At 47.6% G+C, this 24,023-nt stretch overlaps 1 protein-coding gene across 1 annotated transcript in view; it reads right to left on the bottom strand.

Annotated features, from left to right (window-relative positions):
* The window catches only part of VWF (von Willebrand factor), a 121,439-nt gene extending 98,716 nt beyond the window's left edge, over window positions 1-22,723 (bottom strand). The window contains exons 1-6 of the mRNA XM_081084446.1: window positions 22,490-22,723; window positions 20,997-21,051; window positions 19,370-19,534; window positions 11,705-11,807; window positions 11,242-11,450; window positions 8,374-8,492 (exon numbers count right to left, since the gene is read on the bottom strand). Coding sequence (XP_080940572.1) covers window positions 8,374-8,492; window positions 11,242-11,450; window positions 11,705-11,807; window positions 19,370-19,534; window positions 20,997-21,051 — 651 coding nt within the window. The 5' untranslated portion in view covers window positions 22,490-22,723. The remainder of the gene's footprint in view (window positions 1-8,373; window positions 8,493-11,241; window positions 11,451-11,704; window positions 11,808-19,369; window positions 19,535-20,996; window positions 21,052-22,489) is intronic.
* Window positions 22,724-24,023: the final 1,300 nt, after the last annotated feature.

The following is a 24,023-nucleotide window of genomic DNA, read 5'->3' as shown; positions in this document are numbered from 1 at the left end:
AAAATAAGTTATTCATGTAAAATATTATGTCTATTGTTTTTAAATTAATTAATATGATGTAAATGTCTCAGTTTTAATATCTAATGCAGTAGATATCAATAGATATAATCGACATAAATAAAATCTTTGGCATCCTCATTCATTTTTAAGAGTGTAAAGGGGTCTTGAGATTAAACCATTTGCAAACTGCTGAACTAGCAAAGGGGTGACTCAAACCTTCATTCCATCCACAGGCCTGTCACCTGCCACCAAACCACAGTTTATATGGTCTTCCACACCCTCAGTGCACCTACCCCACTTTGTTCCCTAACAGTCAGCGTAGAAGACAGTTCAGTGGATGTAGCACAGGTTTAGAAGCCTGGTTGCACTGGAGTTCCAAGCCCCTTCCAACTTCCAAAATGTGTGACTAGTAAAATCATCTTGCCTTGCTGCACCTCGGTTCCCTCACTTTCAAAGAGGGAGAGTTTAGAGGAGGTGGAAAGTGGCCCAGGATCTATTATTTCTTTCTTAGTCATAGGACCCTCGGTTTCCAGTTTTCCCCTGCACACACAGGCACTGGAATAAAGATTCCATTCCCAGACTCCCTTGCAACCAGAGTAGCCATGTGAGCAAGCTTTGCCCAATAGAATAGAAGCAGAAGATCCTGTGAAACTTCCAGGAAGTGTCCTCAAAGGAGAGGTGCTTCCTTCTCCATCCGTTCTCTTCCTACTGTTGGATCGTGGCTCTGAGGCCTGAGGCTGGAGCCACCATCAGGGCCGTGGAATAGAAGCTCATGCTGATGACAACGGAGAAATAAGACAGAAGGACCTTGGATCCCAGCACCATGGACGGGGTCCTGTACTGGCCCTGGACATCCCACCCCAAGCTTCTTTACAATGAGAGAGAAATAAACCTCTGTGATGCATAAACCATAGTTACCCCGGGTGTCCTGTCACTCACGGCGGAACCTGCTCCTAACACAAACAGCAATCCCTGCCTTAGATGGTTGCTACAAAATAAAATGAAATAAGATCACACAGGAAGGTAGTCAAGTGCTTATAAGTATTATCATTGGCCCGCTGTCAACATCAGCCCAACGGTTCGAAAATGGCCTCTCCTCAGCTCTCTGCTAAGCCAACCTGGCAGGGAGACAAAAGGATGGTCAGCTAATTAGCACACTTCCAGCATCTCCCTGGCTCCAATGCCGGGCATCAGTTCCTCTGTCTTCCTTCATCTCTTGTCCGTGGTTCTAGAAGCTGGCAAAAGAGCTGCAGCCCCAGCTCCATCAATCCATGACCTCACCCTGCCTGGGTGGGTGTGCAGACCCACTTGTGGCCCATCTAATCACATTTGCAGTTCATTAAAGAAAGCCAGACCTCTTCCCTGGAGATGCCACGCCAGTTCAAGGGAGAGGGAGAGAAAAGAAGTGCATCTCCCCAGTGGCAGGTGGGGGAGGGGGAGAGTGAGGAGAAAACACAGTAGCAAGAGATCTGAAGCTTAGCTATTGTGTTTGTTCCCGAAGAGCTGACAAAGGAGAAGGGAGGGGGGCATTCCTAGGACCAAAGTGAACAAAGAAAGGAGAGGGTATTATATAAAGTGCAAGATTGTTCAGCCAGGCCCTGATCTTTCCAGCCCTGGTGTGGGTGCCCTGCGGCTGCCCCTGGAGGAGGTGTGGAGGCGCCTAGAGCCTGAACTGGTCCAAAGCAGTGGGTTCAAGAATTTGTCCCTGGGGCAGGGCATCGTTTCTCATTGGTCCGACTACAAGGATGGATGGGGAAGGGTTCTTGAGCCTATTTATAACTTCTAGGCTGGCCTGGGATTCCCACCCACATTCCAAGATCTGGCTCACAAAGACCCCATGAAACTGGTTGATAGATTTCCACCAAATGGATGTTTTTTGCAGAGTCAGACATTCCTCTCTCTGAGATAGTTGGGGTATAGCCCTCATGAGAAGGAGCAGCTGGATATGTCCCAGAAGCCCCCAGCCCTCCAAAGGACCCTCCTCACCCTCTGTCCTGGTCTCCTGGGGGGGCTCTGAGCAATTCTCAGGGATCGAGACAGGGCTCAGCTGGCTGGGAGGACAAGGGCCAAGTACCAGCCCAGGGTTCCAGTCTGGGGTCTGCCTGAGCTCTGGGGATGGAACCCTCCACCCATGCTGCTCACAGGGAGAAAAGATAATCAGCTCTTATCACAGAGTTGATTCCCCTAAGCTTCCATTACGCTTACCATTCTTTTGACAATTCATCATTTACTACCCAAGATAGCGTGTGTGTGGTTCTCATTCATGATTGTTCAATTTCTCCTGTGTCTTGCCCCTTGAGCAAGATTGTCAATCCACCTTGCACAGTTTTAGTATCACCCAAACCACACAACATGTTTTAATAAATACGTACTAGTGGGCACCATTGGATTCTTGCTCATTCTTATGCTCACCATGGGAAAGGAGAGGGAAAGAAAGCCACTCTGGGAATATTCTGTTAAAGGTTTTTAAGATTGTTGCATTAGGGAGGCATTTGAACTGAAAGCTTGAATACTAGAACCTTATCTGTCCCTCCTCGATGGTTTGTCAAATATGTACCCTAAAAGGCCAAGTACTGTTTAACTTGAGGGAAACCTTTGAAACCTTGTGGCAGCCTCTGATCCCTACTATAAGGCCAATCCCTGAAGACACAGTGACCACGGTCACCCCTGCCCCACTGCAAGCCCATGGGCTCACTGTCCCATCTCCTGCTTTGCATTCAAGGGAGTAAATTTTCACTAATGGGGAAGGGTGCTCCTCAGTATTGAGTAGAGCTGTTTACCTTGCAAAGGGAAGGCTGAGATGCAGAGCAGGGACGTAAGTAGATGAGGACACAGAGAATCAAGTGGAACCAAGCACAGCACCCTAGATCCTTGGACCTCAGCAAAGCATACAAAGTAAATCCTCACTCCTTAGCCTAAATGTGACTGAGAGGCTGAGAGAACAGTTCTCACTCAGCAGTAGGGATAAAGGGGAGGCTTGTGTTCAAAGCCCAACTCTGAGCTAAACACCAGTGGGACACAGTAGGTAGGCACCCTGAATGTAAAACCAGGCCAGGTCACGGTGCTGTCCTCTGACAACTAACTCCTCTGGAGGTCCTGGGTCACAAGGGTCTTCCCTTGAGATGTATTGACTTTCCCTGGACCAGACTCTCTGAACACAGTCTCTCTATGAATCACGACGATTCTACCAAGCAAATGAATGGAACAAAAGTCTTCCCAGTCTCCAAGGAAAATCCACTCCAGGCCAAACACCCAATTTAGTGAATGGAAGAGTCAGGGAGTAGAAGCAGGGTGCCAGGAGTAGGCCTGGCCCCTGAGCCCCACAGCTCTGCCAGAGCACTTAGCACCTCAGTCAAGCCAGAGCTCAAATTACCTCTCCCCTGCTTAGTGAGCTCCTTCCCAACACAACTGTGAGCAGAAAGAGTACAAAGAACTGGGTCCCTATTTTGAACCACCATAGCATGCCTCCTCAAGAGCACAAAGAGGCACACCAAATACCCATTTTGTTGAGGACAACATAATTCACTCCTCACATCCCCATGAAATATTGCCTCATGAAATAAAGCCCATGGACTCATTGTCCCTTCTCCTGCTTTGCATTCAGAGGAGTGAATTTTCTCTAAAGGGGAAGGGTGCTCTGCTGAGATGAAGAGCAGGGACGTAAATAGATGAGGACAATATTTCATGAGGATGTGAGGAGTGAATTATGTTGTCCTCAACAAAGTGGGTATTTGGTGTGCCTCTTTGTGCTCTTGAGGAGGCATGCTATGGTGGTTCAGAGTATACATGAGTATTTACAAAGGTTGGCTTGTGCAGGACAGGTGACTTCCTGGAGAAGAGGATTACAGGTGCACAGCGTGCTGCTTCAGAGGAGGGAGAGGGGGACAAAATGTGAAGACATGAACAGCAAAAGGACTAAAGGAACAAGGGTTGTGTTCACTGTATAAAGGCCAACTTCAGAACCAGTGGAAAACAGGCAACCTGGGACTATTCGCAACTGATGGAAGTACCATTGGATGGGAACTCCTGAATAAGACCTGGAGAAACTAGACTGAAAGGATCACCACCCCCTCCCCTGCCCCCCGCCCCAGCATTCAAGGTCACTTGGGGAGGGCTTTAACTTCAAGTGAGGATAAAAAGAATGGACAGATTTATCAGGAAGCCAAGATGGGCTGCCCAGGGCTGAGCTCTGCAAGACAGCTGGAAAGATCTCAGCAAGGATGCCTCAAAGATTAGACTCTCAAATCAAAGCTAGAGCATCACCTGTCTATCAGGATAGAGCTGGGGGAGCATGCATGCAGTGGGCAAGGGGCTGGACTCAGTTGCATCTAGAATCTCATCCCATTCTGCGTTATTGTGAGTCTGTTTCTAACACTGATGAAAAGAAATTTCTTCTGCTCCAGACTCCTGCCTGAGGTTGATGCTGCTGACGGATGATTCGCCACTGGGCTGAGTAATAACTGGTGCCCTCAGACTTCTCCAGAAAGACTGGGCATCTTGAGGACCAACTCTGAGGAGATATAAGGACAGGACTGTGAGGGCCAGAGGCATGAAGTGTCCTCACATTCAGACGGCAGCAGCAAAAGCAGGAGATGGCTTTCCCATGCTAGGGAGCTGACCCTGAGGAGGAGGATGGTTGCAGGGACTATGCCTCCCAATGGATGTGAGGCCAAGGCCATGGCATCAAGTATAGTCTGCAGGCCATACAGTGCACAGTGGCAGCACACCCAAGGGGCCACCATTCACATCACAGACATTGTATGTGTGCATGTACACTCTATGTCCTGTTATGTTTATGATGGCAACTTCCCAGCAGGTGGTGGTAAAGTGTCTTGAGGAAGGGCTGCCTTTTTCTAGTTGACAAGAGCACTGTATGGACTAGCCCAGCCTCCTGGAGCCATAGTTGTCCCATTGCAGATGGGTCTGCCAGACGAAGACAAGATCCCTTCACAACATTCAGCCCTTGTTGACATTCTCCAGTCAGATAAAATTTTTAAAAAAAAATTTTTTAAGGCGACCTAAGGATCTTTCTAAAATGTTTACTGTGCAGTAGATTTGCCTGCAAATCAACATCAATTATACGAGCACTTAGAGCTTGGGGTTTTTTATTACCAGGCCTGCGCCCTGTGCTCCGACTCCAGCAGTCCTGCCTTGTGTTTGAAAAGCTGAGAAAGCTGCGAATTTGCATGCACTCAAACAAGCCATTATCAGTCCCAGCAGACAGGCTCTGGGTTTTGTTGGCATAACAAGGGAACATTCATCCCTGAGGTATTAGTAATATGACCTGGCTCTCAGAAGGAGCTGACTCCTTGCTACCATCCTGGGAAGACAAGGAAGCACCAGAGAAGTGGGAGAGAGACTCTGCAGGCTCTCAAGGAAAGTTCTTAGGTAACTGTAGTCTGCCCCACACAGCACTCTGCCAGTGGGAGCCACACTGGCACACACGTGTAAATGATCCCACTTACAGATCTGACTTCTGAACCGGAGGCCCAGTGGGACCAAGCCAGCAGCACACACTTCCAAAGATCATGTTAATCACCTCCCAGGAGAGAAGTCATGGCATTTCCCAGCCAATGAGGGCGCCCCAGTCACAGACCATCACAGCCTGATTGGCTAAGGCAAAGCCAGGCCTCTCTTCTCAGGTAAACAACCTGAAACCTGGCCCAGAGGAGCTGGTACCTTGGGAGGTCTGGCGTGTTTGGGGGCCTCCGCCCAGCACTAAGACCTTGGTAACCAGTGTCTTAAGCTGTTCCCAAGACACTGGTTAGCAGGGACCCAGTAGACAAAGTGAGTAGCAAACTTGCAGCTGGAGCCCCCAAAAGGGAAAGAAACAAGGTTTCTGGTGGATTCTCCCTCCCTCCCCTTGGTCTCTGGGAGACCAAGTGCTCCGTCTCCCTCCTCAACTGGGCCTCAGTGTCAGGTTCTCCATTTGAAAATCCTGTCTTCACCTCCCACTTCTATGGGTAAATGAGACTATTCCTTTGTATTCTGAGGGTGGGGGAGCATTTGCTCAGCACCAAGCTGGCCTGTGTTTGCAAAATAAAATGTAACAAAGCTCATATGTCCTCAAGAGTTGATTTGGTATAAGGTACATGCACGGCTCCAACCCCACCTCACTGGCTCAGGCACCCCCAACCTTGATCTCACCCCTGCCTCAAAACATTAAAGGGCAAGAGAGGCAAACCATCAGCCAACCACAGAACTGTAAGCTTGGAAATAAAAGAAGGAAATGATAAAATCCCTCTTCCCCCTTCCTCACTGTACCCTAAAGGGCACTCAATCTGAACTTTGCCTGCTTAACAAGCAGCTCTAGAAGGAAGTGGGTCACTCCCCCACCCCTCAGTGTGGATGGTTCAGGAACCTGGTTCTCCTTCTAGACCAGGGGTGGGCAAACTTTTTGACTCAAGGGCCACAATGGGTTCTTAAACTGGACCGGAGGGCCAGAACAAAAGCATGGATGGAGTGTTTGTGTGAACTAATATAAATTCAAAGTAAACATCATAACATAAAATGGTACAGTCTTTTTTTTTTTTTAGTTTTATTCATTTCAAATGGGCCGGATCCGACCCGCGGGCCGTAGTTTGCCCACGGCTGTTCTAGACTCAAGCTGTGCTCAGCTCCCCAAAAGGAATGGGGTGATAATTGGGAGGAAGGAAGATAAAAAAAGAATGGATTGGGGAGCTTATGCTGAAAGTGCTGTGTGCTTGTCCTCCTCCCCACTCCCCTCTCGCTATGGGAGCACTCCAGTAGGAACACAGACAGAGGGAGGACACTGGGAGGTTTTTCCCACCTAATGTGTCAACCTCCCAGCACCCTGCACAGGATGCACAAAGGCCATCTCTGCCTGCAGAAGGTGGGGGCAGGGTGTTGCCCACACCCTCCCACTCCCATTCCCTTCTCTCCAAGTGGAAGGTTCGGGTTCGTGGGATCATACAGGGAAAAGAGCTGCTAACTAGCTACCGTACAGGTAGAAATGAGGCTGTGGGAAGGATGGAAGGTGCCACCATCTGATTAGGAGGAGACCAGTGATGTGTCCACAAGCCAAGGCATACCACAGCCACCGGGGCTGGAAGAGGGGGAATCTCCCTAGAGTGAGCATGTCAAACTCGCAGCACGAGGGCCACATGTGGCCCACAATGGATATTTTGCAGCCCAGCCAATATAACGGTATGTAAGAAGTGTTTTAATAAAAATTTGTAACTTAATTTTTACAATATCCTGTTACACATAATTATTAATAACAAACTATAATGTTTGCTAATGACTGATTATTATAATTGTGTTCTCTTCATTTCCCTTATGCACCTTATGCACAGGTGCACCATTTCTCTCCACTAATACTAGCAGTGAATATTTTAGCAGCCGATTGCCACATCATTAGTCTTGGACTGATTTGTTTGGTGTGCACAACAGGAAATATTTCGCTTTTGGAGAACAAGAAAAATAGGTTTATTTGTGTTACACTTATTAATTTGTACAGTTATTCAGTGTCTGGTAAGTTAATGTTCAAAAAAATATTAATTTTTATTAAAATGTTCTATTATTTTATGTTAACAATTACTCATTTATTCCAGCCTTTGTATTCAATATGTCTCTATCAAAATAAACTCACATTTCTATGAAAATTGAAGCTTTTGTTTTTTTGCAGCCCACCTAAACCTTGTCTATTCGGCCTTTGTTAGCCTTTGAGTTTGACATGCTTGACCTAGCATCTCAGAGGAAGTCAGGCCCTGCTAGCACCTTGATCTTGGCCAGGGAAACTAAATTCAGTCTTCCGACCTCCAAAACTCTGCGAGAATGCATTTCTGTTGTTGTAAGCCACTAAGTTCAAGATAATTTGCTACTTACTATAGCCTCAGAAAACTATTACAATGCCCAAGCTGGTCGCTTTAGGCCCACCTCATCCCCTCCCTCCCCAGTTTCCACCACTGCACATAACCCCCTTTCCAATGATGTGCTGGCCCTCCTATTTGTACTTTAAACAATCACTTACTGAGCACCTAAAAAGAAATTGTTTTCTAGTGGCAGAATTTCATGCAGGGTCAGGTGATGATGGCAGTATTTGGGGACAAGAGAGCTTGGAGGATAAAGCAGAAAAACAGAGTCACTCACTATATCAAGTCATTAGACCAGATTCATTTTTAGAGTTCCAGGCCCAGAACAGCTTTAGAATTTGAGTTAACCAGACTCTAGCCACCGTTGGTTTTCAGGAGGAAAGGGACCCATGGGAACCCTAATTGAATAGCCAGAGGGACCCACAGAGGTAGGCCCACAGCTCCTCTAAGTAGAGGATCTGAAGCCAGATGTCCCTCTGCTTTTTAACTTCAGAAGGCCTACACCATCCAGACCACATCCAGCCTGGGCTGTGCTCACCTGCATTTCCTCAGAGGCATTGCAAGAGCTACTGGGAGGGGATGCCCGTTTGCACCGCTGTTCTCCGCTGCTCATGGCCCAGGAGTTGGCAAAGTCATAGGGGTCCGAGGTCAAACTCCCTGTGGAGAAAAGTTTCAGGAAAATTAAGCCACATTTATACCGATCCAGGACTTCTGAGTAAAAACTCTAGGTCTGTCATCTCCTGAACCAACTCCCATTAGATTCATACATAGGCATCTGGGGTGGGAATAGTTTTTGCGCAGCACACAACATAACATGACAGAGCATGGGCCTCCAGAGCTCCGCCAGCGTTTGGGGAAGACAGCATGAAAGATAAGGAGTGTGCCCACCCATTCCCGCTTCTCCATGGCTTTGCATGCCATTGTCCCTGTGTGAAATGTTCTCCGCCCCCTTACTGCCTAGACTACCTCAACTCATTCTTCAAGATGTATCTCCTGAACCACTTCCTCCAGGAAGGCCTTCAGAACAGACTCTGCTCCCTGTCCACCCCCCTAGCCTGGGTTTGGTGGGCTCCTTCTCTGTGCTCCCTCTCTCAAAATTCTCATCATCCTTTTTGCTTCTATTCAACCCCCACTTAACTCTGAGCTCCTTAATTCAGAGCGCAGGCTGTGTACCTTATCTCTAAATTCTTATCTGGCATATTATGGATACTCAAAATATTTTGCAGAATGAAGGTAAGATGTGACATGGAAACTATACCCTCCAATCACTGCACCCCTGTGCTCTCCAGTGTCTGTGCCTTAGGGCTTATAACCGTCATGTTCCTGTCAGCTACTCACAACCGGCTGTGAGGACCTCATGGGCCTACATGGCATGATGCACAGTAGGTGCAGCCAGCAGCAGCATCAATAGCACTGCTGAACCTTCATTTCAAAGAGCTTAATGGAGCATTGAGGCAAGCAGCCTTTTTGCACAGCCAGGTCTAGAAGAGTAAAGCATGTTTCAAGATCAAATAATGAACTGGGAAATAGGAGACATGCTATCCCTGGGGAAAGAAAAGAAAAGCAGAACCTTAGAAATGTAGTCAATTGGCTTCTGTGATGTCAGAAAAAAATGCCCCACCAAAGGTATATTTACTCCCTCATTCCCTGAACCTAGAATATTTCTGTATATGGCAACAGATGTGATTAAGTTAAAGATCTTGAAAGAAAGAGTTTCTCTTGCATTACCTGAGTATGCCTTAAATGCAATCACATATATCTTTGAAAGAGAGGCAGAGGGAGAACAAACAGAGACACACATAGAGAAGGTGATATGAGGACAGAGGCAGAGATTGGAATGATACAGCCACGGGCCAAAGATTGCCAACAGTGGTTAGAAGAGGCAAGGAATAGATTCTCCCTTAGGGCCTCCAGAGGGAATACAGTCCTGCCAACACCTTGATTTTGGACTTCTGGCCTCCTAGAATTGTGGAAGAACAAATTTCTGATGTTTTATGCAATCAAGTTTGTGGTAGAAGGTAACTACAGGAAACTAATACATGGGAGAAGCCAAAGGGAAGGGAACTTAAATTTGTGGAGTTTCTGATGTGTGCCGGGCATCATGACAGGGCTGCTCTCTGGGTTCTTGGTTATTTCATACCACACAAAGTAGCTCACTTTCTAATATACCATATTAAGAAAGAGGCAAAGGAGCGGCTTTGTGTTGGGTGGGGAAAGCTCTAGAGAGAATTGAGACCTCTAGGGCCCAGTCTCAGCTTTCCTTCTATCACCCTATGTGATCTGGGGTTGATTCCACCATGCTTCTAAGCTCAATTTTTCATATGTAAAATAAGCGGTAAGACTAGATGACCTCCGAGATCCTTCCATTCTTGACCTCCCATGAAGTGAAACTCTAGAAGCTCAATCCGAAATGAAGCATAAGGATGTCTGCTAGAATGACACAGGTTTGATTAAAACAATTAACAAACTTAATTCAGTGAGTGTATATAGAATCCTGCAGCATCAAAGAATACATACATAGAACAACTGCAAAAAAAGATTATGTACTAGGCCACAAACAAATCTACCCAAATTTCTAATTTAATTGAGAAATAAAAAATTTTAAGTGTTTGTAAATTTTAAAGACATTTTATAGGTTAAGAAAGAACTCAAAATGGGAATTGGAAAATTCATAGAACTAAATGAAAATATGTTACATATCAAAATTGGTGTGATGCAGCTAACATAGTACTTAAGGAAAATTAATAGCCTTACATGTACATATTGAACAATTAAAAGTTTGAGAAATCAGTGCTGGAAAAGACAAAAACAACTGATCTTACTATTTTCCAGTCTAATGAAAAAAATAGCCAACTGTTTCTTTACACACTAACCCCTTAATCAGAAGGGTAGTCAGGTGATAAGGAAGAAGGAGAACATATACAAATGCTCAGTTTTTGCAAGGGAGCATCACTAGTTAAATATTTATGTAATTGAAATTACCAAAAATTAGTAATGATTTCCACATTGTCCACATTACCCGCACTGCTTGTGAACATACACACATGCGCGCACACACATAAACTGGCCTTTGGGGGCAGTGTTGAGCCCTTCCTTTATAGATTTCACCTATGAAGTTTTTTCATAGTGGTTCAGGGGGGTTTGTTCAAACCACGCAGCATTTACCAACCCTCTCCCATGTGTAAGTTGCTATGGGGAATTCAAATTTGAAGCAAGTCGGGTTTGAGGAGCTCCAAGATCTGGTGTGACGGGAAGTCCCAGCAGTGAGATGGAATGCTGAGAGATAAGGTTGGCGGGATACATTGAGGTGAGGTCCTGGAGAGGCTGGCGTGCCAGGGGAGGAGCCATAGTGAAGGTTTATGAGCATAACCACACCTCCAGGAAATGGCACCCCAGAGAAGCTTACCTTCTTGGGTCCTAAAGTCATCTTCGGCAAAGATGTTAAAGTTGCCACACAGCCCACAGGTCTTGTTGAAGTATCTGTCTGACAGCAGGATTTGGAAGCTGCCACTGCCATCAATCCTGGCCACAAAGCCATAGGCCTCACTGGACAGCTTGTAGTACCCAGCCTCCGTTTCTAGATACAGCCCTTTGGAGGCATAGGGCATGGAGACACTGGAAGGACAAGGATGAGCTCAGGAAGTAGGCTTCTCAGACATTTTCTGGCTGTCCCTCTCACCCTTCAGCCCCAACCCCAGACTAAGGGTTCACACTGTGGTGTAAAGTGGCTGAGGGCCCGGACCAGCAGTCAGGAGCCCTGACTTCCTCTGGACCCATTTACTTCCTGTCTCTGGGCCCCAGCTTTTCACGTTAAAAATTAGAGGGGGTATGCAAGGGGTATTCCCAGACATTTGGGGCTTCTGACTTACCTCTGGTCCCCTTGCAGCACAGTACCATTGACAAACAAATGGATGTCAAAAAATTCCCCGAGATACACGGAGAAGCTCACTCTCTTGCCATTTTGGAAGTCCCCTAAAAGACAAGAGTCAGGAGTGGTAATTATTATCCAAAAGAGTTAATACATTTATTTATAATCATCACCTCTATAACCTTATCTCTGTAGAAAACTTCCCCCAAAAGATGTAACAAATGAGCAACAAAAATCTCCCCCAAAATCTCATTGCTCACTCATTTTATTCATCTAGAAACATTTATTGAGTGTCTTCTGGATACATAGCTTTCTAGTAGTCCTTTATATTTCTCAAAAGAAAAACGTAAAAGCATGACCTCTTTCTTCTGGGGGTTTACAATCTAAATAGAAAGCTAAGATGAGCATGAAAATATTGACTACATTGTAAGGCAGCAAATAAAAGTGAGTTGTTCATAACAGGCACTCTAGGATGAGTTATTTAAAATGTTATTGAACAGCTCTAAACAGGTGCTTTGTTTAAAATGGAGATTCACAAGTCCCACCTCAATTTACTGATTTTACTCTCTGGAAGAAGTTTAGAGATTCTGTAAGTAAAGTTCATCATTCTGTGAGGGGAACTTACTTAGGACACAATAAAGAATCTGTTTTGCCCTTAGAGATTTTTGGATAGCCAAACGCATGATAAAATAGTCTCTGACTACATGAAATGGTCCAGTTGTGAGGGACAAACAGAGACACGGGTGGTGGCAGTTACACAAAAGCAGAAAAACAGGTGGAGACACATTTTTGCAACATTATGAAGACCTGGCAACCCACAGCTAGTCCCTGAGAACCGGTGCTCGAGCAGGGACCTTGGGGTTCAAGGATGACTGAGAGGCCGTGGAGATGAAGGAGACAGAGGAACAGCGTAGAGTCTGACCTCAAGGCTTAGAGTCTGAGGAGACAGAGGAACAAGGTAGAGTCTAACCTCAAGGCTTACAGTCTGAGAAGCTGATGGTAATAGGAAAGGTGATGACAGCCAGTGAGGACCGAGGCAGAAGATGTTGGAGGAAGAGGGGGCTGGAGGAAGAGGGAGAGTACAGTGCCATGGGGCTCCTGTAGAAATGGGGCCTGGGGCCCAGGTGGAAAGTTAACTTTGGGAATGAGGAAACATGCCTTCTCCTAGCAGGATCAGGGGAGTGTGGGCTCCAGCTCCTCAACACAAGAGGAGGCAAGGATGTCTGTGGAAGGAAGTCCAGGAAACTTGGGAGGTTCGTTGACATGAGGTCCTATTGCCACAGCTGGGGCCACTGATAAAGAGAGTAAAGGACAAAGCCGCCTCAGTCACAGCCCAGCAGAGGTCTGCGGGGAGGAGTTCCCCAATGGGGGCCTGAGCTGGACTGAGGCTGCTGGAGGACAGCGGCCACCTGGGACACACACACACACACACACACACACACACATACACACTCATAACCAACCAGAATGAGTTAAAAAAAAAAAATAGACTGGTTTATAGTGAAATTTCAGTGAGGGCTGTCACATGTGAAGAACTAGCCCAACAAAAACTTATAAGCATGTATGCATAACCCATGGACACAGACAGTAGTGTGGTGAAGGCCTGAAGTGGGGAAAGGGAATGGGCTAGAAGGGGTCAATGGGGAAAAAAGGGTACATCTGTATAACTTTTAATAAGAAGAATAAGTTTTAAAAAAACAACACAAGAACTAGCCCAGCAATTTTCAATCTTTTTCATCTCATGGCACATAAACTAATTAATAAAATTCTGCAGCACTCCAAATAATACATGTTTTGCCAATCTGACAAAAAAAAAACATAGGTATAATTTTGATTCATTCACACCAGACAGCTATTATTGTGTTGGCTGTTGTCATTTTTTATTTGACAATCTAAAGGAAAAGAGGTCAGTGCCCCTGACTAAATAGTCAGGTATGGCATGTTTTAAATATTCGTGCAGCATACCTGTTGGAAATCGCTGAACTCGCCCATTCTAAGACTAGAGTCTTGAATGATATGGTGTTAGCAGCTCAGAGATCACCAGGAAGGCCTGAGTCCACACACCACACTGTGCAGAGAGCTTCAGACCCACAGTCAGGAGTCAAAGGAGACACCAGCTGAGATTAAGGGCTTTCATCCTGTTTGACTAGAGTCTTGCCTGCCCTGCATTCTCACTTAAAACAGTTTCACAGCTAGCACATCTTTAAAAGGTGGAGCAGACTTTCTGATAGCCAGAAATTAGCCAAAGAGAAACACACGAAACTAGACAGCTAAGAGTAAATTGTTGATGGAAGAATCCAAGCGGTGAGTATATGGGTCTCCACTGTCCTATTCTATCACCTGTTCTGTATGTTTGGAAATGTTTGTAATAAAATGTTAAAAACACAAACAAATGAGACAGCTTGGCAACAACCTCCGGTTTGCAGTGGACCAAAGACTAAATCCCTTCCCCGGCCTCTGCTGGGGCTGACACTGAATACTACCCCCAGCTTGGAATGAGCGGGCTCCATCCATGACCTGCCTGCCAGAGAGGGTACAATGAGCCCAAGAGGTCAGGGTATTCAGGACCCTAATAACCACAGAGCCCATCGCCCCATCAGGACAGTTCTCCCTGCCATCTACCCCCAGCCTCATAGAGCAGATGGGCAGGCAGTTCTGTCCCTGCTTCACTGGGTAACTCAATCAGTATGTCTGTCGTCTCTGAGCCAAAGGCATGTCCCTCCTGGAAACAGGAGAGGACTCCCTGTGAGCCTCTCCCTTTAGCAGGCTCTCCCTCACCTTCGTGGAAATTCAGAAAGGGCCATGAGAATAAGTCAGCCAGGAGTGTGTGACTGGGGGTGGGTAAGGAAGGCTTTGGATACCATCAGGAGGCTTGGGGTGAGCCACCACCCTGCAGCCACAGATCTGTCAGTCCTCCAAGCTTTCACAGATGCAAAGTCAGCAAAGCAGCTGTTCCCCGGGAGACAGAGCTGAGCAGGTGCATAGGCACGCCCAGAGGCCACTCATGGCAAGGTTGAAAGATAGAGCCTACAAGGCTGGATAAGCCAAGAATGCAGCAGAAGCAGAAAGTCAAAGAAGAAGGAAGCAGGAGAATGTGAGACAGAACCCCGAGGCTCCCACTGTGTGTGGGTCCATGGAGCCCCGCCCTGCTCAAGCAAATGATGAAGGCAGCCTGGCCCCACAGACCGTGGGACTTAGGTCCATCGGGGTTGGGGGTGCTGATACTTGAGGTAATTTGCCCGTCGTCATAGAGCTAGTGACTGATGATAGAGCTGGGACTCAGGCCGGGTACTGGTTTAAGTATTTGAACAGTCAGCTCTGTGACCCCAGGAGAGATTAGCATTAGGAAGCAGAGGAGGCAGCCTGATGGGCAGTGCCCACTGCCCACTGAGTGCTGTGTGAGGCAGCATCCCTGTGGGGACATGGGGCTGGCTGCCCAGGATCATCACCCATCTAGGGGCGCAAGTGGACAGGGGACTGGGATTGGAATCCTTCGTGAGGACTGAACTGCCAGGAGCCTGTGCAATTGCTGCCCCGGGGCAGCTGAGGGAGGCCCGAGATGCCGCCTATCCTCCTCAGAGGCAGGAGGCAGCAAGAGGAGTTTTGGAAATGTATCCTGGAGAAGTCTTCAATTCCAAAAAGCCTACTCTGGCAGCACTGTGAATCTTGGCAATCATCAAAACAAGTGGCTTTAAACCATTTTCCCCCAGAAAAGCAGAGTAAAAACACAATTTCCTTTACAAACCAGTACGTACACACGCACGCATTTCACACAATGATACTTATCCTCACCGTGTGCCTTGCACTCAGATATTCTCTGATGTCTTCTGTTTTATTCCATTAATTTTGTAAAAGCTGGTTACATCCAGTAAGTTAATTCTGAGACCCCCAGGGCATGACTCGGTGTGAAAAACACTGATCTAGACTGGCTCCCTTTTACAGATGGAGAAACGGAAGCCTGAGTTTACAGCAGGGTTGCTCCATCTCGCACCAATGACACCTGGGCCAGGTACTTCCTTGTGGTGGGGCCGCTTCTACCCACCTGCAGCATCCACCCCCGGTTGTGACAACCCAAAATGTTCCGGACACTGCCAAATGTCCTCTGGGGGAAAATCACCCCAGTGAGAAGAGTTAACTTGGGGTGGAGCCCCACACCTGGGTTTTCTGACTCACAGTCCAGATTCCCTTAGCCCCACAGCTGCCTAACAGGACACCTGGATTCAGTTAAGCACTAATGCAGGGGAGAACTCTAGGTCAGCCTTCTATTTTATTTGCTTGGTTCCCTCCCCTGCAGAACTCAGGGGAATCATGATGTGCAGCCATTCGGAAGACAACCCTTTAGAAATTGCCAGTGAGCCTGGAGGACGGGGAGAGCGTGGAGGGGACACACCCACACTTCTTGCCTGCAGGTTAGCACTTCCCATAGCTGCTAGGAGAAGATGGGCTGGGTCTCCACCTCCCAAGAGGCCAGAGCAAACCAGGGACGCTCTCCCCATGGCTCCTGAGCTCAGTGCCTGTGGATCTAGGTGGGGAACAAGGTCTCCCCCTCATGTTGGAGAAGCAGCAGCCTGGAAAGCAGGCTGGCAATTGGAGCCAGAGCAGCTCTGAGTGCTTTCTGGAATATTCGAGTGCGGAGCTGGCTAGTCTGCATTCCAAACGAACACTTCGCCCTCCCCTGTGATTCTGATGCAGGTGATCATTATCCAAACGCTGAGAAACAGAAATCGGGTCTGATGCCATTCGCTGATGCGGACACGATGGCTTGAGCTGGGGAAGTGACTCAGCACGTTGGTGGGGGTTTCTGGCTCTCTCTGGGCTGGCTTGGGAGCCAGATCCTGCAGGGTGGCTTTAAAAGAGCAGTCTCTCCAAGCAGGACTCCTGTCGTCTCTTCCTTTTCCCCTCTGCTGGTGGCCTTGGCCTGGGACCCTGGAGCCTGCCTGCCTGGCCTGGAGGAGCCTGGTCAAGGAAAGGGCCTCCCCGTTGCACCGGGCAGCCCTTCAGGCTGAGACATAAACACTTTACTCAGGATGTGTACAAGGTCCACAGACACTCAGAGAGGAATGGGAATTTGCAAGTTAGAACTGAGAAAACAGGATGTCGTTGGAGAACAATGGAGCAGAGCTGTGTACGAGGACACAGTCATGCTCACAGAACTAAATCCGCAGTGTCCAAGCCTGCTGGACCCCGGCCCCTGGCCCCATGCCCCTGAAGCAGCAGGACCAGGCCCCCCCACCCCCCATCTCAGGCCCAGCCTCCTCAGATTATTTCTCTCCTCCCTATGCCTTACTCACCACCACCATCAATTAAACCAATCTCCATTAGAGTGTGGTCCATAGCCTGGTCTAGGCCAATGACCTGCCAGAAAACTGACACTTGAAAAGAGCAAGTTGTTATAAGAATAAGGACCCAGGGCAGGGAGAGGAGGGAGCACTGAGATGTTTTGAAAGAGAGGCCTAACACAGCTCTTCAATTCCTCCTTGGCCACGAAACTCAGAGGATAGCCAGAGAGGCAGGCTAACATGTTGGGGAGGGTGTTGATGTTACCCTAACCTTGACAGAAATGGCCCCAGGACCCAGCAGCCCCTGGTCTCTACCTTGTTCCCATCAGACAAGTGCACGTCCTATAAGGTGGCTGCTTTCAGTCACTAAGGTTTGGGTAACACTTTACATGTGCAAATATTATATCTCCCTTGGTCCTGACAATGTCTGTGTTTTAAAGATGAGGACATGGAGGCTGCGAGACACTGTGTGACTCCCCTAAGGACACTCCATGAAGAGCCAGATTAGAGAGCACAGGTTTTATGACTCCAACTCTGGTTCTTTCTATGCTTCGATTTCCTGCTGGGGACTCAGCCACCAGGTCCTATGGGGAAAAAACTGCCCATCAGCACAAGTTGATGAGCCCAGTTCTAGAAAGGGGTGGGGTGGGGGCTTCCTAGAGGAGGTGACAGCAACAGCTCAGAGGCATCAACATAGCTTGATAACCCTGACTACTGGGGCTACCATAAGGGGAAGGTTCCAGAGTTGGGTTTAAGTAGTGGAGGGGGCTTTTCCAACATGCTGCTCAACCCCCTGGCCCCAGAATATGAACTCTGTGCCTGGTACTAAGATTTGATTATGTATTGCTCACAAACCCTTCTCCAGGGTAAGCAGTCTGGAGCAGAGCAGAGCTAAGACACTGTGGGGTCAAGACAGCAACCCCTCCAAGGCACCCTAGTGTCTCCATGGAAACCCCTCTTCCTTGAAACACCGCTGAAGCTCAAAGCCAGAGGGTATCATTATTTCCTTCTTTCAAAATCTTCCCCGTTACCCTCCATTTCTACTGACACCCCCAGACCCATCACAGGTGGAAGGTCTCTACCACCTCCATCATGATTTTTATAGATAGATAATAGATAGATAGTACAACTAAAAGAGAGGAAAAAATAAAAATGTTTTTTCCTTATAATGAGAACTTTTAAGATCTACTCTCTTAGCAACTTTCAAATACACCGTACAGCAGAGTTGACTAGAGTCAGCATGTTATACCTTTCATCTCTAGTATTTATTTATCTTATACTGGAATGTGGTATCTTTTGAACACCTTCATCCAGTTCTCCACTCCCCACCTTCCAACCCTGGTAACCACAAATCTAGTCTCTTTCTCCTATGAGTTTGGTGTTACATTGTTTTGTTTTGCTTTTTGAGTCCACATATAAGTGAGATCATACAGTATCTGTCTTTCTCTGATTTATTTCACATGGCACAATCCCCTCAGGTTCCATTCATGTTCCGACAAATGCACCATAATTTTTAATGTAGAAAAATCCACTTAAAATAAACATTGGGACCACCTGAGATTGAAGGACCTAAGCCTTCAATTTCCCAGGGAAAGTAGGGCTTGCTTTTTTTCTCCCCAATGTGGGTCTGTCCATTGCCATTGCAACCTCCCCAAGGCTAAGGACCCCGCCTCTGCTACGTTGTGTAGCATCCCTCACTCACACAGCACACACATCTGATTAATTCTTAGAGTGAGAAGGTCACCAAACCCCAGTTTCTGTCACTGCCTCCAGGCTCACTTCCAGCCTTGGAAAGTTCCTTCACCCTGACAAACCCAAGATCAAAACCCAGGTCCTCCTTTTATTATCTGTCATAGAATCAGACAACCTCTGTGAGTTCTCCATTTTCGAGACAGGAGTGATTATATCTGTCCCTACATCTCGGAACTACTGTGGGGGTGCAGAGATGACATGGGCATGATACCGGCAGTTTTCCAAGAACACAGGAAGTGCTCAACACTAGTGTGATGCTCTGAATTCCACCAACCACACACAGAGATCCTTGCCTGGTGCTAGGGGCTTTGCCTGTTACAAAGCTCCTTCTACTTCATCATTTCTCTTGATGCTTTGAGCTCCCAGAGTGTTGCCTGGACCCAGCGCAGTGGCCACAATCACTGGAGAAGCATGAAGACTCTCCATCCCTCCAGGCTCCATGGAGAGAGACCCACGGAGAAGCCAAGAGGAGCCCTGTGTGATGGAAAGGCCATTCCCCACGGTGCTCTCTGCGGGATCTTCAAGAGCAGGCACTGTTGTAAGGAAACCTCCCTTACCCTTCAGACCCCCACATGCCAGGGCTGAGCTCAGCTGGCTCCCACTCCCTCTTCCTCCGTTCGGTGCCCAGGACTCACCTATGAGCGAGAAGGAGTGTTTCTGGCAGTCCCCAGCCAGGAGGTAACTGCAGTCTCCAGCAAAGCTGTACATGCTCTCATCAAAGGTGCTGATGAAGTCGTCTCCAAAGAGGCTACATCGGGCCATTGGTGACCTGCCCAGGGACCCTTCTGCGCAAAGGGTCCCTGGAGGGAGAGGTCACAGGTGAGCACAGCTGAGACCAGCAGCCCAAAAAGCCTTGTAGAAATGAGGCTGTATCTCACGGAAATTGGGCTGTGGGCAAGTACTTTCCCTTCTAAACAAGGCTAAACCTGTTGCTTTCGGCCCCCAAATATGATCCAGGACTCACAGCAACAATGGAAGAACAGTTTTTCAGGAAATCTATTTGGTTTAATGCCATTTCCATATGCATTTAAAATGTGATACATGCTCATTATAGAAAAGTTGGAGAATACAGAAGAAAAATACAAAAATGTTAAAATCATCCATAAGTAACATTCAGCAATAACTAGAGTTAACATTTTAGTATGTTTTTCTTCTGTTTTACAGCATATACACAATTGTGGGTTTTTTATAAAATGGTGATCATCCCATGCAAATTATAACCAATTTCTCAGTATTTTCAAGAATTTATCACACCGTTGTATATACTTCCAAAATATGATTTTAGTGACTGCATTATACTTCACATTAGATGAATATAGTATAACCCCCTATTGTTAGGTTTTTAGCACTCTTTTACATTTTCTGATTGTAATGAGCATCTTTCTACATTAATCTACTTGTATACCTTGAACATATTAATTCTAAACAGATCAGCCTACATGTCTGATACACAGAATCTATAGAGTGTTAACTCCTACAGGGTCACATGCTTACTCCACCCTCATACTCTGTGTGTGTGTGTGTGTGTGTGTGTGTGTGTGTGTGTGTGTGTTTTGGCAGGTGAGGAACATCAGAAAATCTGTTAAAATCTGTCAAATCCATTTTCTGGGTCCCCAGCTGGAAGATTCAGAGGGTGTGATCCATGTATGTTTTGTCCCAGACTAAACTGTGTGCCGCAGACTGGGTGCTGCTGGCCTGAGTGGTCTAAGTGGGGACAGGCCAGGGTCAGAAAAAGGTCCCTCCTGCCACTCACAGACTCAGAATCTCAGTGACAGAAGGAAGACAGTGCAATGCAGTGAAAAGGTGCTGGCCAGGGACCCAGGAAACCTGACCTCTGGTCTTGGCTCAGTGTGACTTTGGAGCATTTTTCCTCTCTGACCCTCAGTCTCTTCATCAGTAATATGAGAGGTTCAACTAGATGACCTCCACAATCCCTTCTAAAACTAGTAACCTATTGGCGTCTTGGATTCCTTTCTCCCCATGCTCCTGCCCCATCATATAGACTGTTCTGTGTGGCCCTTGTACTTATTAATTCCCCAACTGAAGAAGGAATTTGCAGGCACCTGCTCCTTGAGGAACACAAGTCAGGGGCAGGGAGCTCTGCAGAACTTCTCCAAGAGGAATTGACCAGGCAACCAGGGACTCTGGCCTAACCCAAGTTGGACACAGGTGAGCTGCAGACACACCCGCTTATTTCTGGAAGGGGGTTGTTCCCAATAGTCCTGGGGCAGGAGTGGAGAGTGGAAGCACTTTGGTACCTACCTGGCAAGGTGAGGACCAGAGCAAGCAGCACCCTCGCCAGCCTGGCAGGAATCATCTGCAGAGAAGCAGGAGAAATGAGCTGGTGGTCACTGCCCACATAGATAGCTGCTGGTATGTGCTACTGTCCATGCGTGAAATGGAAAGAACATTACTTTTAAGCAAGAGAAAAGATTGATCCTCATTGGCCTGAGTTTGCCTTTGAACATGGAGTGCTGGTCCCAAAACAAAGTCCCTGGCCGGGCCCAAGAGTAACAGTCACTGTGAGCCAGGGCCCCGGCTCCTTTCCCAAATAGCAGTCTCAGAGCCAGGACAGTGAGGAGGGCTCCGCCTTCTCCTCTGCACGCCTCCAGGCCAGCCTGGCCCTTCTCATTTCCCTGCATGCCTGCAGAAGTTAACAGCTAGTTCACACCTAATTCCTTCCTGCCCCTTCCACACTTGGCAGCAAACAGGAGGGTAGAAACTATCTTTTGCTTTTGTTCCTACCCAGACACCCCGACTTGGAGAACACTCAGGAACCACGTTTGGGGGTCCATCACCCCTGCTGTACCATGAGCTCCTCACTCATCTCTATCCCCCAGTAGCCAGGAGATGTCGGACAGTTGATCTGATCGATGTTCAGAAGTCCAGCAGCCCTGAGCCTGGACAAGAGTACCCACTGTGTGGCCCACCAGGGAGAGACAATTGACACTGGCTGGCAGAGCACACATCCCTTAGAGCCCCTGTCACATTTGCTAAATTAAGTGTGGAATCTGTCCCTTGAGATTCACTGGAGGTGACTCCTTTCCCACCCAATACCCCAGCCAGCCAAACAAAGAGAGATAAACCCCATCTATTACATATACAGTGGGGCCTTGACTTATGAGTGTCCCGACTAACGAGTTTTTCGAGATAGGAGCTGTCTCTCGGCTGATTTTTTGCTTTGAGTTGCGAGCTAAAATTCGGGTTACGAGCCAGCTTCAGATACCCCACTGCTAGTTGGCGCAGCGAACGTCACAGTGAACGCCACAACATCAGCCCAGCATCACAAATCTCACTCGTTCACTTTAATGATTTGACATACGAGTAACTTGAGTTACAAGCTCCGTCATGGAACGAATTAAACTCGTAAGTCAAGGCCCCACTGTATGTGGAAGGAATACTTTGATGTCAGTCATGGCTAAGTCTTGGTCCCAAAGCAGATGCCCTCTCCCACAGCCTCCCACACACAGGCACAGCAGGCTGCTCCCAGAAAGTACCAGAGGTGAGGGCAAGGCTTGCTCCAGTCTCCTGTAGTCGAGTAGTATAAGCAGTAAAGCCCAGGCAGGAACAGAAGCAGCCACGGGACCCCCAGAGGCAAGTGGACGAGGGGGCATTAGGATGGTCCCTGGCTTTGAATCACCCTCTAAACAAGGCCCTTCTAGTCCAGGGGGTGAGAAGCCCAGCTCCCCAAGGGGAGGGGTCAGCCCTGATCTTTCTCCCACAACTGAGCCAGCCCTCCTCCCAGAAGATCATACCTTCCCTTGCAAATGGGGCTGCAGGTATCTCCAAGGTCCCTTGGGAAACAGGCACACAGTGGCCGCCAGCCCTAGGCCATGCTCTCCAGTGGCTGCTGCACTGATGGGGTTGCCGCAGCTCTGCCCTGGCTTGCTGCTGACTGGCCCAGGGGCTGCGGACTCCCTGCAGCCAGGCAGATAAAACCCAAGTGGTGACGTCCACCAGCCACCCCCTTCCCACCACAATAGCTGCAAACTGCCACAACCGGGGACTGGCCTCCTCTTAATGACCAAGAGGAAACAATGAACGGAAATGGTATTAGAAATACCTCCGAGCCGATAAGGCTTTGAACAGTTTGGTGGGAGACCTCTTGGCAGCTGCCATAATGAGCTGCCTTGCCCTCCCCATGCCCCCTGACACTCATCCCTGGTCCTCCCCATATAGGCGGGTCCAGGCCAGGGAGGAATCCAGCCAGGTCCAGCTTCGAAATCCGGCTTCTAAGGCCAGATTTTAGGGAAGTTTAGAAAACACCTCAACCTGAGCCAATTTAGTCACCACATTTAGAGGAAGGACAGGACTAATGCTTCCTGTTCATGTTAGGTATTTTGAATGGTCCTGTTCTGGCCCCTGACAAAAACAGTCAGTTTGGGTCCTGGCCAGGGTTAATGGATAAGTAAAAGATGAGGGGCTGGTCAGAAGTCCAGGCTTTTGTAAAATGATGACTGAGATGGTTTGCTTCTAATAGTCCTCCCAAAGATTCTTCTACCTCTCGTCCCCTGACCTTATACACACACACACACACACACACACACACACACACCAATCCTTCTTCTCAATCTCCAATTCCCAAGAGCCTAATTCAGAACATCATCTGCTAAATTCATTCCTGCTAAAAGAGGTAGCTGATAAAATAGGGGAGGAATAGCCCTAGCGGGTTTGGATTAGTGGGTAGAGCATAGTCCTGTGGACTGAAGGGTCCTGGGTTCAATTCTGGTCAAGGGCATGTACTTCTGTTACAGGCTCCATCCCTGGTCCCAGTCAGGGCACCTACGGGAGGCAACCAATTGATGTGTCTCTCTGGCATCGATGTTTTCTCCCTCCCTGTCTCTCCTCCTCCCTTCCACTCTCTCTAAAAATAAAAATAAGTAGAGGATGAATGTGACTCTCATGGTAGGATTTCAGGCATGACGACAGGAAACTTAAGACATTTAGGTAAGGAAGCCCACCTCATTGCTTCTCATGTGATACCTAACCTGCCCTAAGCCTGGGAAACCTCCTCCCTTTCCCATACACATACCTCACACTCAATCACTCCTCTTATCAATCTAGGAGAAGATGAACATTCCCAAGAAAAAAAATGGTAAAAGAGGCAGAATTGCCATAATATAATAGAAAAGGTACTTAAAGATTTCCAATTTTCAGCTTTTTTTAATAATTAGGTAAAATCCATTTACTACAAAATATCTTGATATACTGTGTGAAATATGACAAATGTCCTTTAAATACACAGCTAAACTGGGAGGGAAATAATATCTCCAAGGATCAAAGAGAAAA

Source organism: Myotis nattereri (assembly GCF_964212035.1).
Source record: "Myotis nattereri genome assembly, chromosome: 2".
In the NCBI taxonomy this organism is placed as follows: domain Eukaryota; kingdom Metazoa; phylum Chordata; class Mammalia; order Chiroptera; family Vespertilionidae; genus Myotis; species Myotis nattereri.
The sequence above is the reverse complement of the archived record's forward strand: the minus strand, read 5'-3'. Positions and strand labels throughout refer to the sequence as shown.